This window comes from Orbicella faveolata, unplaced genomic scaffold (assembly GCF_042242905.1).
Source record: "Orbicella faveolata isolate gen_17 unplaced genomic scaffold, um_ofav_v1 contig_4, whole genome shotgun sequence".
In the NCBI taxonomy this organism is placed as follows: Eukaryota; Metazoa; Cnidaria; class Anthozoa; order Scleractinia; family Merulinidae; genus Orbicella; species Orbicella faveolata.
Window position 1 is genome coordinate 10,498,339 of NW_028301569.1, and position 18,855 is coordinate 10,517,193.

At 40.0% G+C, this 18,855-nt stretch overlaps 5 protein-coding genes and 1 pseudogene across 5 annotated transcripts in view; 3 read left to right on the forward strand and 3 right to left on the reverse strand.

The window, feature by feature from the left end:
- LOC110066763 (monocarboxylate transporter 13-like) overlaps positions 1-18,855 on the reverse strand; it is a 29,530-nt gene that overhangs the window by 9,363 nt on the left and 1,312 nt on the right. The window contains exons 2-3 of the mRNA XM_089275794.1: positions 18,457-18,691; positions 17,445-18,019 (exon numbers count right to left, since the gene is read on the reverse strand). Coding sequence (XP_089131920.1) covers positions 17,445-18,019; positions 18,457-18,691 — 810 coding nt within the window. The remainder of the gene's footprint in view (positions 1-17,444; positions 18,020-18,456; positions 18,692-18,855) is intronic.
- LOC149101409 (uncharacterized) lies at positions 97-3,141 on the reverse strand. The gene has a single exon (XM_089275796.1). The coding sequence runs from the start codon at positions 2,207-2,209 to the stop codon at positions 905-907; it is 1,305 nt and encodes a 434-aa protein (XP_089131922.1). The 5' UTR covers positions 2,210-3,141; the 3' UTR covers positions 97-904.
- On the reverse strand, positions 3,199-6,623 carry LOC149101410 (uncharacterized). Its single transcript, XM_089275792.1, has one exon. The coding sequence runs from the start codon at positions 4,787-4,789 to the stop codon at positions 3,359-3,361; it is 1,431 nt and encodes a 476-aa protein (XP_089131918.1). The 5' UTR covers positions 4,790-6,623; the 3' UTR covers positions 3,199-3,358.
- Positions 7,646-9,235, forward strand: LOC149101411 (uncharacterized; annotated as a pseudogene).
- On the forward strand, positions 10,248-12,735 carry LOC110066707 (uncharacterized). The gene has a single exon (XM_020773950.2). It carries the CDS (start codon positions 10,444-10,446, stop codon positions 11,866-11,868), a length of 1,425 nt encoding a protein of 474 aa, XP_020629609.2. The 5' UTR covers positions 10,248-10,443; the 3' UTR covers positions 11,869-12,735.
- LOC149101412 (uncharacterized) lies at positions 14,189-16,590 on the forward strand. Its single transcript, XM_089275795.1, has one exon. It carries the CDS (start codon positions 14,656-14,658, stop codon positions 15,985-15,987), a length of 1,332 nt encoding a protein of 443 aa, XP_089131921.1. The 5' UTR covers positions 14,189-14,655; the 3' UTR covers positions 15,988-16,590.

Sequence of the window (18,855 nt, forward strand, 5' to 3'; positions counted from 1 at the left end):
AAGTCAAATATATGTATTGACAATTCAACTGCTTTATAAGCTAATGAATCCTAATAAATTTTCTCTTAGCGAACTTAACAGTGACATCACCAATTGTTATTAATGCGCCAATCAGAGAATTATTGTCTGGTGAAACAAAGAGGTTTTTTTAACTTTTAAGTACATTTAAGTAAAAAAACCAATGCTTGTAAACAAATATCTTCCCCATACTTTAGTCACTGACAAGAAAACGATGATAATATATTTTGTAACTAATTTAATAACACAGAAATAGCATTAGGAGCGGGCATTTCGTTTATCGATACACGATACAGCGAGAATTGCATTATCATAAAGAAATGACAGCCTTAAGTAACCAAAACATTTCAAAAAAGCAAAGTTGACACAGGTGCCTTCGAACGGCTCTTGGGTAACTTGGGTAACTATTCTTATAAGCCTAAAGAAAATATCCTTTCCCATGGTTGGGGACTTGGTGACCCCAGCCGAACGAGTCCACTAAAGAAAAAAAGGGGAAAAAAAGGTGAAGTCTGCATACGAACCAAGTGGCCCATCAATTCGAAGCTTGTCTCGGTTTCAGCTACATGAAAATATCATAAACTAGGATTATTTCTATTCCCCCCTGGATGGGATGTTAGTCCATTGCAGGGTTACCCCCAGCCTTAAATTCGCCGGTACCCATTTATCAGTACACCTGGGTGGAAAGAGGCACTGTGAGACCGAGTAAAGTGTCTGGCCAAAGAACACAACACGATGTCCCCGGCCAAGGGACATGTATACGGACACCAATTTTGCGAGCTTGAGCCATCAATATCTGTGATAAAATATGAGGAAAACAGGCCTACCCTTGCTAAACCTTAACTACATCTGTGCTTTTAAAGAATGGATTATGTCTCTAATGATCAAATTAGAAATGGCATACCCAGGTACACACCCGAGTGCACCCAGAGAAAATTCGGTATTTTCTGTTCTTGCTAACAAACTGCGAAACGATCCATGATTGAAACTGGCCGCCTCCAACTACAGATAAATGTTTCCCAGACACCAGAATATGCATTTCCACAATGGCCACGGTGCCTCGATCAGTAAGATTGTAGACTGAAGGCTCAAATATAACCGGTTTTAGAGGAGCTAGAATTTTCATGAGCGATTCAGCGTTTTGTCGCGCAGGATTAACATTTTTCGACCAACTTCCATAGTCTGCGAAATCGGTTGCTAGAAAAATCGGTATATCTGCCATATTACCTTTCTTGTGCCTTTGAACTTGCGTCACCAAATTTGATAAACACTGCACGACCGTAGTGAAGTTCTTATAAGCAGTTAAAATCCTTTCTGCGCGAACGTGCACGGAGACAAAGAGTGGACCAAGATTTTTTGCGATGAAGTCTTGCGCAAGATGAAGGAGTTTTGGACTAAAGAAAACGGCAGTGCTTGGATATCGCATAAGGCTTTTGACCAATGGTTTCAGCTGAAACTGGGATCTAAATATATTCCTTTTCTGACTCCCTTTCCATTGATCAAAGCCAACACATGGACGCCCCTCTAAAACTTCACTCTCGAGTTTTTCAACTGAGGTGACCGCGAAAACATTCATGCAAATTGTTCTTCCAACCTTGAAATTCGAGCCAAATAGGAGGCTATCGTTGCAGGGGAAAAATGCCCGTGTCGTTGAGTTGTATGTTGTAGTTTCGCTTAGTCTATGAAAATCAAGATGCACCAGCAGATCTAGTTTGCCCTGGCAGACATCTTGAAACTCTTTCCAGCTCATTAGCGTGCCATGACCGCGCGATCGAAGCGTGCGATTGAGCGCTGAGACGTCGTAATACAGTTCAAGACTTTTGGACTCCTCTGTCGGTGAACCATAAAATTTCGAATGCCTTACAAATGGAACGACAACTTGTCGTCCGCCATAAGCAGCGAGGGCTGTCAGATCAAGAAGGTTACTGGTCGCCCTGGTCAGCTGTTCCCAATAATCCAAAGCGATGAAAATCTTTTTGCCACGGTTTTGCGCGTTTTCGACTGCGCCCTTCAAGCTGTTAGTTACGTTGTGCCGGGAATGTGATGGCAAGATGCTGCTCTCTCCGTGGTCTATGGTAGTGGCTCTTCGTAGATAGAGGGCGCAAATGACCAGTACTATGAAAACAAATGCTTTCCGAAGGGAAATATTAAACGGTATCCAAGTTGATAACGTCTTTTGATTAATAATCTGCATCCTATTGACGTGACAAACTGTTCAACTCAGGTATATGGGTATGTCAAACAATTTCAGAACTATCCCTCACCAAGATCTATGATACTCTACGAACTAGAGTTCAGTTCGATATATCTAAATTCTAACATGACACAGTGGCTTTTCGTCAAAGTTCTAAAATTGGAGTTTTGTTTGCTTTGTTTCAAAATCCCTATGCAAATTACAAGACAAAGTAATCGTAGAAAATTTGCAAGTTGGTCAGGAAGCCTCAGGGTCATACTGGAATTTTGATATCCCCAGCATGGACTTTTTTGTGATTTACTACGCAAGTAATTAGTGATGCTGTGTTAATTCAGGGCACTAGTGAAGCAAACAAGCGAAGATTACAAATACAACAGACAATTTCTTTGGATTGGTTTGGTGTAATGGAGCTTTCTACTGATACTGGCAAACATTTCTTTGTAAAAATTGGCAAGTTTGGGTTCTTATGAAACTTCGTGTATTTACTGAACTTGACATCATAAATTGATCTATGTTGGTAGTTTTTCGTTAAATGAAAAATGTATACGAAAAAGTGTTTATATTGCGTGACACCGGTGAAAAGGTCCATTGTATTACCTGTATGACACAGGACAATGATCAAAGGGCCCTCTGAGCTATCTCACGTTACCTCTTTTCCCATCATGCAAAGCGCTCAAATTATCTCCCTTATTGCCTCCCTCCTTAGAAGTACTAGTTCCAGTTATTCCCCCGGCACTTTCTAACGTTAGTTTCCAATAAAAAAAGCTGTTAAGTTGAGTCGGCAGGCAAAAGAAACGCTTGGTTGAGTTATATGTCATCTTGAAGATATGTCGTTGAGTATTGCAAAGTTGACCTTTTAAGTTAACCTATCGTTGAAGCAATAAATTGAAAGGGCTCTTTTAGCAAGACTGAATGCAACCTTTTAGCCGTCCCTTTCCTCAGTCGCTCTCTTATCAATTCTTTTCTTCGCATATTTCACCCCCACAGCCTCCCAATCAATTATTTTATTATTATTTTTTTTAATCTAAAGATATATTGGATTCACAAAATCCAGTCACGATAGCGAATATAGTGAGTTGTCCATATATAAGTGAGATTTCCGATAAATGGTACGTCTGAAAAGTCATTTGAAGGCCTCTGCTGCTAAAGTTATAAACCACACAAACTGTTACACAATTCATGTGCGCATTTAGCACTGGATGTTTGGTCAATGTTGTTCCGATTAAGGAACTGACTAGCTAGCCACTCTTGAAAAGAACCGCCTCCAACTACAAACAAACGCTCTCCTGACACCAGAATATTCATTTCCACAATGGCTACGGCGCCTCGATCAGTCAGATTATAAGCTGAAGGTTGAAAAATAACCGGTTTAAGAGGAGTCAAAATATTCATCAGTGACTTGGAACTTTGTCGCGCTTGTCTTACACGTATTGACGAACTTCCATAGTCCGCGAAATCGGTGGCTAAGAAAACGGGTACGGGAGCTGTGCTGGTATTCTTGTGCCTTTGAATAAGCCCCGTCAATTGCAATACACACTTCTCGACTGCATTAACATTTCGAAAAGTTTTTCCAGACTTTAGAATCTTTTCTGCGCGAATTTGCGCAGAGACAAAGGGCAGGCAAAGATTTTTTGTGATAAAATCTCGCGTAACATGAAGGAGTTTTGAGCTGAAGAACATGGTAGCATTACGAGAGTACAAACGGTCTGTTACAACTGATGACAAATTAAACTGCGCTCGATAAGGGTACTTGTTATCAATTCCTCTCCATTGATCGAAGCCAACACATGGAAGCCTCTCTATAACTTCATTCTCGAATTTTTTAATAGAGTCTACCGCAAACACATTCATGCAAATTACTCTTTCAACTTTCAAACCCCAAAATGTGTTCCTATGATTATTGTTGCAAGGAAAATATGCCCGGCGTGTGTTTTGATTGTATCTGGCAGTTTTAGGTAAGTTTGTGTAGTCCAAATGTACCAGCACATCTAGTTTGCCTCGACAAACATCTTGAAACTTTTTCCAGCTTATTAGCGTGCCATGACCGCGCGAACGAAGCGTGCGATTGAGCGCTGACACGTTGTAATACAGTTCGAGTGTTTCAAAACCCTTTTCTGTCGGTGAACCAACAAAGGACGAGTCTTTTACAAATGGAACGACAACTTGTCGTCCACCATACGCAGCAAGTGCTGTGAGATCAAAAAAATGATTCGTTGCCATTGTCAGTTGTTCCCAGTAATCAAAAGCGATAAATATCTTTTTATCTGGTCGCCGCACAATTTTCTTTTCTTTCTTCCTGCGAAAGTTTTGATGAGGATGATGATGATGATGACGATGATGATGATGATGATGATTGCAGAGTTGGTTCATCGTTGAAATTGATCGATTATAGATGCGTTGCATGTCTCTTCTGTCTGTGATAGTGATTCTTCGTAGACAGATTGCGTATATGACCAGTACTGTAATTCCACAGAGAAGAACAAACAGTTTGAGAAGGGATTTGTTATGTGGCAGCCAGAATAGTGACGTATTTCTACTTATCTTCTGCATTTGGCTTGTCTCGGTTATATCTTCATACATGCTCCATACGTGCTGCAGTTCATAATTAACTCCGCAGCCAACTACATCGCTAACTCAAACATTTAAGAACACTACATCATTAATATGGCTTATGACCTCAGGATGAATACTTCTATGGGCGAACAAACCACAAATGGTATTGGGTATCAAAACAGGGGCAAACCACTGATACCGGCGTAACAATATGCGCAAGTCTATGGGAAAACAACATGCAACAACAAGGACAACTTCAACATTTATTTATACCAAAAAGGAAATGAAGAAAAATACATTGATTTTGAAGTCTACAAATATGGTATTTGCTGGCTATAACAACCATACGGCTAAAAAAACTAACCAGCTATCTGTAGGATACAATAAATAAAATTACGGTCGTGTGTATTAAATATAAAGCAAAAGTAACTTAATGAATAGAGACATCTGAGTAACATAACCGCGGCATCTGAGTAACAGGCACCGCATTCTGTGACGGTAATGTTCACTAATTTTGCACCTAAAAAGGTGAAGTGATGATGGGGTTGTTCCAGAATGATAGTAAGATCGATCTGCTTGGGTTTCCATGCAATAAGCAACCGCGCCCTTTTGTCTTTTGGTATTGTATTTTGAGGTCTCCTCTCCGAAGAAGGGAGGACTTAAACGACATAGAAAACTGAAAAAACGCTCTACAATGCCTACAACACCGCATGTCTTCCCTTGCATGTGGTACAGTTGTTTTGCATGCCTTCAACATGTTTTATCTCTCGCGGTGCCTCTTAGTGTCTATTGTGTTATCTTCATTGATGCCTATGTATTTGTTCACTCGTGAAGAATATAAATCAAGGGCATGGAGAGTTAAGTGATTTTTTTTTGTGATATTAAACTCGAGATAAACGGTTGGCTGATACTGCATAGTCAACTCTATTAAGCATGCCGACAAACATTAGTAATTTCAAAGAATGCCGAAGTTTTGGTTTGCACCTGACATAAAATCAAGGTCAAATCTTATTTTTCTTGGTCTCCACCCTTATCCCACTTTTGAACTTACCTGGACGCGACACAATTAACTTTAGTAAAAACAATAATTAGGAATCTATGTAAGCCAACATCAGGTTAATATTCTGGCTTGTCTATATTTAATGCATTTGCCGAGCCGTTTGCACTGGTTACAAAGTTCTCACGGACTTACTACATATACCTTCTTTTCTACCGGGGAAACGCGCGCCAAAAAATCCAACCTGACCTGTGACACTAAAAACCTCATCTACATGATTCAATGTAACCGCTGTAATTTACAATACATAGGAGAGACGAAACGACGATTAAAAGACCGATTTAATGAACACCGCCGTACCATAGATAACCCTAACAACAAATCTAAACCTACTACAGCCGCCGAACATTTCCTGTCCTCTCCTAACCACACTGCTAACGACATGCAATTAATCCCCATCGAAAAAATCGTTTCTAACCGAGACTCTATCCGCAAGGCCAGGGAAGCTTTTTTAATTCAAAAAGGCAGAACAATTGATCCTAATGGTCTGAACATCCGCGAAGAAACATATTAATCGTTTCCATTTGTTTTCTTTTATTATGTTCTTTTATCATGTTATTTTATTTTACCGTATGCTTATCTTCAATTTACACTATCAATTACTTTTGCGTATTTCCGGTATTACGTAAATATCGGCTTCATAAAAACACGCACCAATGTAAAATCTTCCATTGTACCTGAACAAGGCTGGTTTGGCCAGCCGAAATATAGTACACCTTCAAAAAATCATTCTACGTTGTGTCGGTTTTTGCTTTTGTATTTCTCATCCAACACCCACCCCTCCGCTCGGTTGAGAGCCCCCCCCCTCCCTTCCACCCTGCAGCGCGCGCAGGTAACAGGCTCATAATAATGTAACCACAGCGTCAATTATATTTAATTTTAGTAGTGTAGAAATTTTGGAGAGACGTTATTTTCTCAAGCTTGAATTTTTGACAGTCGAGTCTGCTCATAAATTGTGGAAATACATCTCATATGTAGCTCTGTACCGTACGTCAAAGTGCTGACGCCACGAATATTTTGCATTCATTTTCAGCTTTTTTCTTGAGTAGCATTGAAGAATTAGCACTTTTCTTACATTCTGTTATCATCTTGGATTGATTTCCCCTCATTTTACGTCATTTTCTGACTTTCTGAGAAAAATAGTGAAGTCATGTGATGACGAATCCAAGATGTTGTGTCAGCCTTGCAGTAGTCTTTGATTTCTCGTCGTTTTACTTTTCAAGTTTGGCTGATTAGATCTCCAGTGAGATCCAACGTTCAATTAAGCAGGACCTTCATTCAAGGCTTTGTAATTTATTTAGTTTGTTAATGACATCATGACGTAACGACTAACAAAGAAAAATCTCATCTGTTAAACGAAGAACAGATTTGCACGTCATATTACAACAAAAACCCAAGAGCGCTCCATTCAACCTTCCCTCCGGCCCCTTTTGTACCACGGTGGGGGTGTGAGTTTGCATGCACGTCCGAGGGTTAATTCAACAGTCTCCAGTATTGTGAAAGGACCCTTTAATGCCGAAGATATCATCCGTTCGATAAGACTGCGACAATCAAGAATTTTTTCAGCGAAGCTCATCGTCACTGAATATGCAGAATATCGCCCTTCCGAAATTGCAAAGTTAACCCAATTTGCAAAAACGTCCTTTCAAAATGTGACACATTGCCAGAGGTTGATAGCCAGTTTCGAACATGACACACATATTGATGAGGATGAAGATCTCGGACGTCTTTCATATTTAAGATATTCAGCACTTAAGTTTTTAAGTGAGCTCAAAGATGCAGTGCAATAAAAGTATGGCTTAGCTAAGGGGAATGCCATCGAATAAATTCCTTCGAAAAGTATTGGTTCTGTTTGCTGGAATTACAGCGTTCATTTTCCTCTGCAATGTACGAAACACCAAGATCATGAACAAGAGCCGCGAGATACGGCAATAAACACTCCATCACATTCCTGGCACAAAGAAAACAATCAGTTAAACAGCTTTCAAAGCAAGGACGAAGCGCGGAAGCCTTTCAAAAAGCTTTTTATCACTTTCGGTTACTGGGAACTGACAGCGGCGACAAACAACTTTCTCGATCTTACAGCGCTTGCTGTGTATGGCGGACACCAAGTTGTCGTTCCTTTTGTTAAGGACTCGTTATTTTATGGTTCACCGACAAAGAAGGGTTCTGAAACACTTGAACGTGTCAGCGCTCAATCGCACGCTTCGTTCGCGCGGTCATGGAACGCTAATAAGCTGGAAAGAGTTTCAAGATGTCTGCCAAGGCAAACTAGATGTGCTGGTGCATTTTGATAACACAAGCCTAAATAAAACCGCAAAATATAATCAAGCTACAGAGGCATTTTTCCCTTGCAAAGATCGCCGCAGAAACACATATGAGGACTTGAATGTGGCGCGAACAATTGGCATGAATGTGTTTGCAGTTGATTCTGTTGAAAAATTCGAGAATGAAAATATAAATACGCTCCCATGTGTTGGCTTCGATCAATGGAGAGGAAGTAATACTAAGTATTCACACAGAGCACAGTTTAACAGGGGCACCCAACGGATGGTTTCGGTAAATTATCTGTTCGGAAGGCCTGTAATCCCTTCTGATTTTCTTGAGAGAATTGTCAACTCGAACTTTCGTGATATGAGAAATTTAATGTCTGTTGTTTTCGGATCGTAAAAAAATGTTGTTTTGGGTACCGAAAAAAGGTCAGCTATCACTTTCGGAAAGGCGATAAGACCTAAGGTTTTCGGGGAACGGACAAAAAAGCCTTAATAAATTCGAGAATACCCAAGTTTCCCTAGAATAACCGAACAGATAAAATTTTTTTAGCGCAACCTAAAATTAACCTACAGAGCTTTAAAAGTACTCCAGATAGCCTAAAACAGCGTTTAAAAGCATTCGAGAGAAAATGGTCGTTGGGTGCCCCTGAGTTTAAATTATTATCACTGAGTTGTCGCAAACCGTATGCGTTCCGGTGAAGCCGCCATTTCGTTCAGTTCAAAACTTCTTCATGTTGCGCGAGATTTCATAACAAAAAGTCTTGGTCCGCGCTTTTTTTCGCCATGCACATTCGCGTAGAAAGGATTCTAAACTTGGCAAGAACTATCAGAGATATGGCTGCGGTAAAGGAGTGTATATCAAATTTAACAGCGCGTGTTGAAAGGTTCAAGAATGTTAGTACTGCTCCCGTACCTGTTTTTCTTGCCAGCGACTTCGCGGAGTATGGAAGTTCGTTAAGACGTGCAAGGCAAGCGCGACAAAATTCCAAGTCACTGATGAACACTTTAGCTCCTCTAAAACCGATTATTTTTCAACCTTCCTTATTTTGTTTTTGGAAAAGAAACTACGCTAAGTTCTTTGAAATGGGTTGGAAGTTCTTTCGAAAGATCTATTGCCTGTTCTTCGTGATATGTAAAAATTGATCGGCAATCTCGGTTTATTTGACGCTTATTATTTAAGCGTTGTTTTCTCCATTTTGTTCTTAATAGTCGTCGTCTGTTTGGTTTCTTATCTGATAACCAATGTTTGATTATCACCAAGTTATTGATATGGAATTTGAAAAGCAGCAATATAATTTTTTAGTTTGGCTGTCTAAAAACATGTCCACCAATCCAACTAATGGACAGAATCAATGGATTATGATCAAGATCATATTTTCTTGACAGAAAACAGAACAGGAAAAGACAAAAACCTTCTCAATTTTTTCTGCTTTTTATTTTCTTTTTGTGTAAGCTGTATATTTTCAACTCATCGTAGAACTATTTTTATAATGGTCATAAGCAGCTCCTCCCACCTTCTTCGTTCCATACCCACTTGAAACACTTACGAGGTCATAAATAACTCTATTGTATGCGCATGTTACTCTAGTGATTAACTTATTATTATTTGCTCAATTCAAACCAATACAGCCGATCAAATTCCAAACACACGGACTCATTTACCGACAGGAATTTTGTTTTTGAAACATGTTTTGGTCTATACTTGGTTTATTCTTTTAATTTTCGCTGTTATAGGAATACGGCATGGAAGCTTCGCTAAACATAACGATAAAATGCACAAAATAGTTCTATAGTGACTCGCCAAATCCTAAATTGAGATCACAATTCCTTAAGCGTGTTCCGACGACATAAAATAAAAGTTCTACAATATTGGGCAAATATATATTGGGAAGAAATGTATTTCTGTTTAAAGGAGCTCATTCGCGGTATTTTGAGTTATTTTGGCCAGGTACAATATTACCTTGAAATTGAGGGAAACCTGAAAATAATAGTTAGCTAAGACAGAAAAACACCAAAGAGATAATAATAAACCGTACAATATTACTTTTACATTGAAGGAAAGCTGAAAATAGCAGTTTACTGAGACTGAAAAACACTAAAGAGACAATAATAAACCATAAAGAAACAAGGATTTGATTTGATTTGATTTGATTGGCTGGATTTGAAAATGTTGGAATCTATTGTTTCAGTTCTGTCACCTGATTTGATTGGTTTACATTGTCTGGGTGGCCCCGGTTTCAGTAAACGCGCTGTAAGAATGAAGATTAACACGGACTACAAACGACGAACTTGTAAAATTTAGCGCTAACCGTGACTAAATTAGGATCCAATTTGTATGAGCAATTATATCAATGTTGATTACGAGTTTGTCGAACGACACAGGAGCATGGCGGCTTAAAGATAGAACCAACCCAAGCGAAATGGAGAACATTAATCAAAAGGTGCTACCAATCCGGATGCCATTTAATAAATCCCTTCAAAAAGCATTTATTCTTTTCTGTGGAATTACAATACTGGTCATGTGTGTCTTCTATCTACGAAGAACCACTAGCACTGATGACAGAGGAAGAACACATATCGACGATCGATCATATCTCTGGCAAAACGCAACAAACCCGCTGAACAACTTTTCAAGTAAGCTGGCTGTCGAGAACATGAAACGCCATGGCAAAAAGATTTTTATTGCTTTCAATTACTGGGAACAACTAACAATGGGGACAAACAACTTTTTTGATCTGACAGCCCTTGCTGCATATGGTGGACGACGAGTTGTAGTTCCATTGGTTAATGATTCGAAATTTCATGGTTTACCGACAGAGAAGGGTATTAAAACACTTGAACTGTATTATAACGTGTCAGCGCTCAATCGCACGCTTCGTGCCCGCGGTTATGGCACGCTAATAAGCTGGAAAGAATTTCAAGAAGTCTGCCAAGGCAAACTAGACGTGCTGGTGCGAATTGACTACACGAAATTAAAAAAGTCTACAGCATATAATCAAGCCACACGGCCGTTTTTTCCTTGCAACGATAGCCACACTGACACAATATCTACAGATTTCAAGGTAGAAAAAACAATTTGCATGAATGTGTTTGCGGTCGACTCTGTTGAAAAATTTGAGAATGAAGTTGTAGAGAGGCTTCCATGTGTTGGTTTGGATCAATGGAGAGGAAGCAAACGCAGGAATCGATTTAGAGCGCAGTTTCAGTTGTCGCCATTGGTAACAAACCGTCTCGGTTCTCTGCGTGACGCGGCCGTTTTCTTTAATCCGAAACTCCTTCATATTGCGCGAGACTTCATCACAAAACATCTTGGCCCACTCTTTGTGTCCGTCCACGTTCGCGCAGAAAGGATTTTAAGTACTTTTAAAAATATCACTGCGGTCGTGAGGTGTTTATCAAATTTAGTGACGCAAGTTCAAAGTCACAAGAAAGATAGTAAGGCTCATATGCCGGTTTTTCTTGCTGCCGATTTCGCAGACTATGGAAGTTCGTCAAAACAGGTTGAACCTGCTCGAGAAAACGCTGAATCACTCATGAAAATTCTAGCTCCACTAAAACCGGTTATATTTCAGCCTTCGGTCTACAATCTTACTGATCGAGGCACCGTGGCCATTGTGGAAATGAATATTCTGGTGTTAGGAACGCATTTATCTGTAGCTGGAGGGGGGAAATTTCAAGCGTGGATACTTAACCAGTTTGTTAACAAGAACAACATTGACCAAAGGTACAAAGCTAATTGTCGGAGTAAAATGTGTAATTATTTCTGCTATTTATAATTGTATAAGTAGAGAAACACAATCCAATCTTAAACACTGGCACAGTAAGAGGTCAACTTTAGCTAAGATGAACAATGTTATCGTTTAGTTAAGTCTTTGCTGAATTACTTACATCAAAAAGAGAACCAGTTCATTTATACTATCCGCGGATTCTTGTATGTTAATGTGGTAGGGGACTGCTATCTTAACGACAAAGGAAATGAAAAATTACTTGAAAAATAACGGAGTTCGCCGGGCTACTTTTCTGATAAAAGTACAAGAGTACAGAATGGCAATGACTAATTTTGTTGTCTGTTATTGCAAAAATAAATTATGCCATTTCTTTTGACGTAAATAAATGCTTTTTCCAACTTAGTTAAATCGACAACAGCCTAGTTAAAAAGTTAAATAGGAATTCATACAAGCTACAAGAAATCTTTCATTAGAAAGGCAACTTTTTGGGGTAATAAAAAAAACACTTTTCGATGGTTTTATTTCCAAAACTCAGGTATATAGAAAGTCAAATAAGGTATGAACATTATAGGTAACTGTTATTGATAAGTTAGTAATGATGTTAGAACAACAGTGTCGTGCTGATAATAATAATGATAATGATAGTGATCATGGTAATGGCAATGGTAATGATAATGATAATGATAATGATAATGATATTGATATCGATAATGACAATGATAATGATAATGAGAATGAGAATGATAATGATAACGTCTCGTATTTCGTGGCTTTTGCTACTCTTATTTCGAATATCGTGTACGTATGTTGTGTTTCACAGTGCTCAATTTGTGTTTGTGCTTACTCGCTTCTAGAATTATATTTATCTGAGAGTCATCAGGAATCCTGTGATATAAATTTGTATCTCCAGATCAATGGTTGGCTTGTATAAGATTGTCTGCTCTGCTCTCCTCAACCGAATGAAAATGTTTGGCCACTGTACATGCTTTGCACCTACAGTAAATGTAAGGTTGGATTTCGCCCTTCCCTCCCGTTCCCCCTTCGCACTCCTTTGAACATATCCAGATCCATTGCCGTAAAAGGGCAACGTCACAGTTTGTGCATTTTAAAAAGTGTAGCCTACTATATGCTAAATTGTGCCGGCAAGTGCGCCATTTGTAATCCGTGTCAATCTTGAAAAGTTTAGCCTGAATGTTGAAGTTTTTCGTTTGTAATCCGTGTTAATCTTCTGCATCCTTAACCATCCTTGTTCCTTTATGGTTTGTTATTATTTCTTTGGCGTTTTTCTATCTTTACTTAGCAGTACCCGATTTTCAGGTTTCCTTCCATTTAAACGTAATTTTGTACGTGGGCAAAATAACTCAAAATAGCGTGACTGGGCCCACAGAACAGCAAATTAGAATCCATAAGTGAGAAAAGGGCTAACGATACGAGCCAGCCTTACTTAGATAAATAATTGTGAGCGGTCACATCATCTACGTTTACTGAAGTCTATAACGAGGTGACTATTGGATATATATTAATATACGTGAAAAAATTACTCGATTCTGATTGGCTGAGAGCAGTGCACTTCAAGTGTAACACCAGTGCAAAAAGTGTAACACCAGTGCAAATTACACATCGTAATTCTGGATTATGATTGGCTGAAAGACAATAGGAAATTTTCTAAGCCAATGATATCACGTAAAATGATGACGAGAATTTTGTGCATAAACTTTGAAAAAAGTTTTCTCGAATGAGAAAAAATGGCTTCAAGAAAGATCTTCCGGCACTTCCTCCGCGCGAATTTTTTCATGTTTATATTATTAATGAGTAATCATACGGTTTTTCTCGTTCAATTTGGAGTTAATTTGCACTTGTGAGTTTTTCCAAGAGCTTAAATTGCACTCGCCGAAGCGGCTCGCGCGATTTCAGCTTTTTGACAAACTCACTCGTGCAAATTAATTCCAAATTGAACTCGAAACCGTCTGATTACCTATACTAATTGCGATACAATAATTTATGCGGTGCCGTTCAGCACTCTTCGGAAACTTCATTTAAAATCTCTGAAGCTCATAGTCAATACTGAATGATGCTAAACTGAAAGTACCCCTTAGCTAAGGTTTTGTTATGTTAAATCGTGTTCCAGGTTCTAGCTCATAAAATGTGATTTCTGCTTGTAAAAGCTGAGTTCGTGCATTCATTGAATGTTACCCCGCCGTAAAAAATTGCCATTAGATGGCTAGCGCCGCAAGCGAATCCGCCAAATCCTGTACTGCGATTGGCTAACCGAGCGGTCTTTCATATTGGGATTACCTTTCTTGTTCCGCAACAAAAAGGTGTTCTTAACTTGTGGCACAAATACATCCTTTATTGGCCAAGCTTGTTATCATTATTTTTTGCGGGATAATGAACACGCACAAAAAAAGAGCTTGGCCAAATGCAGCTTTCTCACCCACAATAGACATAATCAATAATATCCAGATGCATTCGACACGCAAACTCGGCGGGGAAACATACTGAACTCTTTTGATATTTTGATTTTCAACATTCTGCTCACAGTCTTACTGATCGAGGAACTGTGACCATTCAATGGAAATGACTATCTAATATCCTAGTGTCTGGAAAACATTTATTTGCAGTTGAACAACATGCGAGCATATAGTCTCGTAAGCAAGTGTTTAGCTCTATTCTGGCCCGAGAAAACACACTGATTTATTTTAAAATGAGAATCAATTCAAAAGTGGACTGACTCCCTGAGGGCGAAAGGTGCCCTAAGATATCTTTGTTTGAAAGTTAGTCAAGCAGCACGTTTGCAATTGAGCATGAAGATACAAAACAACTTTGCGCTAACAAATGGCTTTACTGAAAGGGATGCCAACGAATAGAAGCCTTCGAGTAGCTTTAATTCTTTTCTGTGGAATTGCAGCGGTCATTTTGTTCTTCCAACAAAAGATCATAAAGCACTTCGGAGATAGTGACACAGACGCTTCATCGCCTCTCTCGCGCAAAGGAATTAATTTCAAGTTCAACACATCACGCAAGGAAACTGTTGGCAATTTGCAAAGTGCTGGAAGAAAGATATTTATTGCTTTTAACTACTGGGAGCAACTAACAGCGGCAACGAATAACTTTCTCGACCTTACAGCCGTTGCTGCGTACGGCGGGCGACAAGTTGTTGTGCCATTTGTAAAGAATTCAAGATTGTATGGCTTCGCGACAAACAAGGGGTTCGAAACACTTGAAATGTATTATAACGTGTCAGCGCTCAATCGCACGCTTCGTTTTCGCGGTCATGGCACGCTGATAAGCTGGAAAGAGTTTCAAGATGTCTGCCAAGGTAAACTGGACGTGGTGGTGCGGTTTGATTACACAAAATTAAGAAAAGCTATAAAATATAATCAAGCTACACAGCCATTTTTTCCTTGCAACACTAGCCACACTGACACAATATCTGCAGGTATCAAGGTTGAAAGAACAATTTGCATGAATGTGTTTGCGGTAAAATCAGACGAAAAATTTGAGAATGAAGTTATCGAGAGGCTTCCATGTGTGGGTTTGGATCAATGGAGAGGAAGTAACACGAAAAAATCGTATAGAGCACAGTTTAAATTATCACCAAACGTGACAAAGCGTTTGCATTCTGATGAAGCTGCCATTTTCTTCAATTCAAAACTCCTTCATGTTGCGCGAGATTTCATCACAAAAAACCTTGGTCCGCTGTTTATCTCTGTGCACATTCGGGCAGAAAAAATTTTAAAGGACGGACGACATATTAAAAGCATGGCTACGGTAAGGAAGTGTATATCAAGTTTAACAGCGCGTGTTCAAAGTTACAACAATGTTAGTACCGCTCCTGTACCTGTTTTTCTTGCCAGCGATTTCGCAGACTTTGGAAGCTCGTCGCTAGGCGCGAACACTCCGCGAGAAAAATCCGAGTCACTGATGAATATTTTAGCTCCTCTTAAACCGACTGTTTTTCAACCTTCAACTTATAATCTGACTGATCGAGGCACTGTAGCCATTGTGGAAATGAATATTCTGGTGTCTGGGAAGCGTTTGTTTGTAGTTGGAGGAGGAACGTTTCAAAGATGGATAGTCAAGCAATTTCTTCACAACAACAACATTGATCAAAGATCCCAAGTTAAATGTTGGAGTAAAATGTGTAACACCTTCTGTGATTTCTAATTTTTTCATATTAGTGGAGGTACACAATCCAGTTACAGAATGGTTTACTCGGGCCTATATTAGTTAAATCATTAATTGTTTAAATCATGTCTTTGTGTGTGGGTTAAAGGAGCTCCAGCATGGTATTTGGAGTTATGTTGACCACGTACAAAATCACCCGGATTTAAATGGAAGTTAACTTAAAAATTGCAGTTTACTAAGATAGAAAAACACCAATAAACCATGAGGGATCCAGGATGGTAAAGGATACAGAAGATTAACACGGATTACAAACGACGCACTTGAAACATTCAGGCTGAACTTTTCAAGATGCTCAAACAGGACGTAACTCCCATAAGACATAGTTAGGCTCGACTTCTGCCGCTCTCTCGGGTTCGGTTCCCGAAGTTCTTCCCCAGAAAAGACCGAGTAACTGTTTGGGAGAAGGAGCGTGCACTCATTTTATCGAACAGCGGCTGGCAATCGAGTCTGATTGACTGCCCGGTGAAACCTTGCATTGGTCTCGCTAGTATAGACCAGGCAGTTTCGCTTTGCGCTTAGGACATAGAGTTGTGCGCAAATATGTCCAGTTTTTCATGAAGATTAAAGAAGTACAATCCATCATCTAAAGGTACAGTAGTGGTAAAGATTCAGTGTCCTTTGTACTAGCATCCGCCCCAGAGAAAAAAAATTCGCAATTTGATAACGCAGAAAACACAAAAGAGTTAGTAATGCTAAACCAAACCTGACTTAGCGTTTTCCTTACGTTTCTTAGAGCGATCGAGCAGCAAGCGGCGAGCGGCGAAGCTGCGAGCTTCTCCCCATTCCCTCCTCGTTTCTTTCCCTAATTTGCATAATATTAACTGAGTTCCGCGCGCGGAGGATTTCAGGGACAAAAACCGACCACTCGTAGTCTAACTGATTTCGGACCTCGTCATTGTACAATTACTATACCTCATTGTACTAATCGACTCCGGCAAATCAGGCGAGCTTGGAAGAGCCATAACCATAATATTCAGGGGCGGATCTAGGGTGAGGATACAGGGGGTGCGCGTCCCTACCTCCATGAGATGACATATTCCCTTTTAAAATTTGTTTACCTCACCAGTCAGTTACGCTTTTCGTTAGTGGTGCACCCCCTCCTAAGAAAAATCCTGGGTCCGCCCTTGATATTTGAGGCGCATTTTGGAGAGACGGTGTCGTAACCAAAATATCCAAGGTCGACCTGACGTGTATTGCATCTACATTCGGCCATTAATCCGGTGATATCAGACCAGTGACTTGATATCGCAGGAAATAAGGGCAGTGGAAAGGGCTTCTGATTGGCTAAATGCCAATTGGGAGAATAAAGAGAGTAACCGTGGTCGTATTTTCGCCTTATTACTCTCTAAATTGTTCTGCACTTACTTCAATTAATTGCTATTTCTAATGATAGTACATTCTGCTCAAACGCTGGAGCTTTTGCTGACAACACTTACCATGTGGACTAGCGGGATATAGTGTACAGCGTAATACAAGCCCATTGACAGCGTAATGATGTCAAAGCGCTTGTTTCTGAAGGGTGAAAGCGTTCGTTCACAACATGTGCCTTTTTGCTCAACGCCATTGCTCGCTGACTGTTCCTCCATATTTGGAACACGTCGAATAGTACACACAAGGGGAATGATGACCACCACCAACCCAGCCAGGACCATGAACGTCCGTCTCCAATGGAGCACATTAAGAAGGGCCTCCACGATGGAGCTTATTACGAACAAGCCTCCTCCAGGGCCCATAGCAAGAAGCCCCAATGCAAACGAACGTCTTTTGACGAAGTATGAAGGTATTACCAGATATGTAGGGAAGAATACAAAACATGAACCAAAACCAAAGAAGCCTCCGTACGTTACTAAGATGACGTACATGTTGGATCCTTGTGAGGTCACCAGAAGGGCCCCTGAGCAGATAATGACCCCAATTATGGTCGTTGTACGAGGCCCCACTCGATTGTACACTCTGGCTACAAGCGGACTAAAAAGACCTTGACCAACCAAGGCCAACGACCCAGCTAAAGCTGAGGAAAAGATATCATAGAGGAATGTAAGAGAAATAGTCTTCTTTATAAACTGTATAGACTTTCCAAATTATGCAGTAACGCAGTGTTATCTTTCTTCTTGTTTTCACCACATCAGTTTAGTTTTAATTGTGCATACAAAAAATAAAATAAAATAAATAAATGGCTGGCAAACAACGTGCCCTTTACATAGAGTGACAGGATAAATGTCATCTGTGACGACACACTCAGCTATTGCCTCGTGTTCCCCTTTTTTGTTCTGACCACATTTTGACGTCATCTGTGATCTATTACTGAACAGACGCACGACAACATGGAATCTACTTGTTAAACATTCGCGGATTTCTAATAGAACACAGCTGAGTGGCCATGACAATTATGATGCCCTTTGTAGTGGAAAGTAGCTGCAGGCTAATCTGTAAGATTTTATTCATTACCGGTTGTGGCCTTTCCTTGCTGAAATTCCTCCAAAAGAGTAGGAAATATGATCCCGTAACTGAAAACAACACCGCAGATAATGATATTGGTGAAAGCGCAGGCCAAACACACAACCCAGGACCAACAGGAATCAGGCTGAGGCTCCTTCGCAATGCGCCTGCTCGGTTGATCCGTGATAGAATCCTCTGACATGTCGCAGTGATTCAGCGTCTCAAATATACGTGTATTGCCCATCTGCAGAAAAAGCGAGCAAGAAGCAAAATGTTACGCTGACAACAGAAACCTGTACATAATGAAACAGGATGGAGCCTATAACAAAAATAACATGGGCTGGGATAATAGCCCGGGATGGACTCCCACATACAAAGAACGGGGGTGGTCGTCGCACCCTTCAGGGG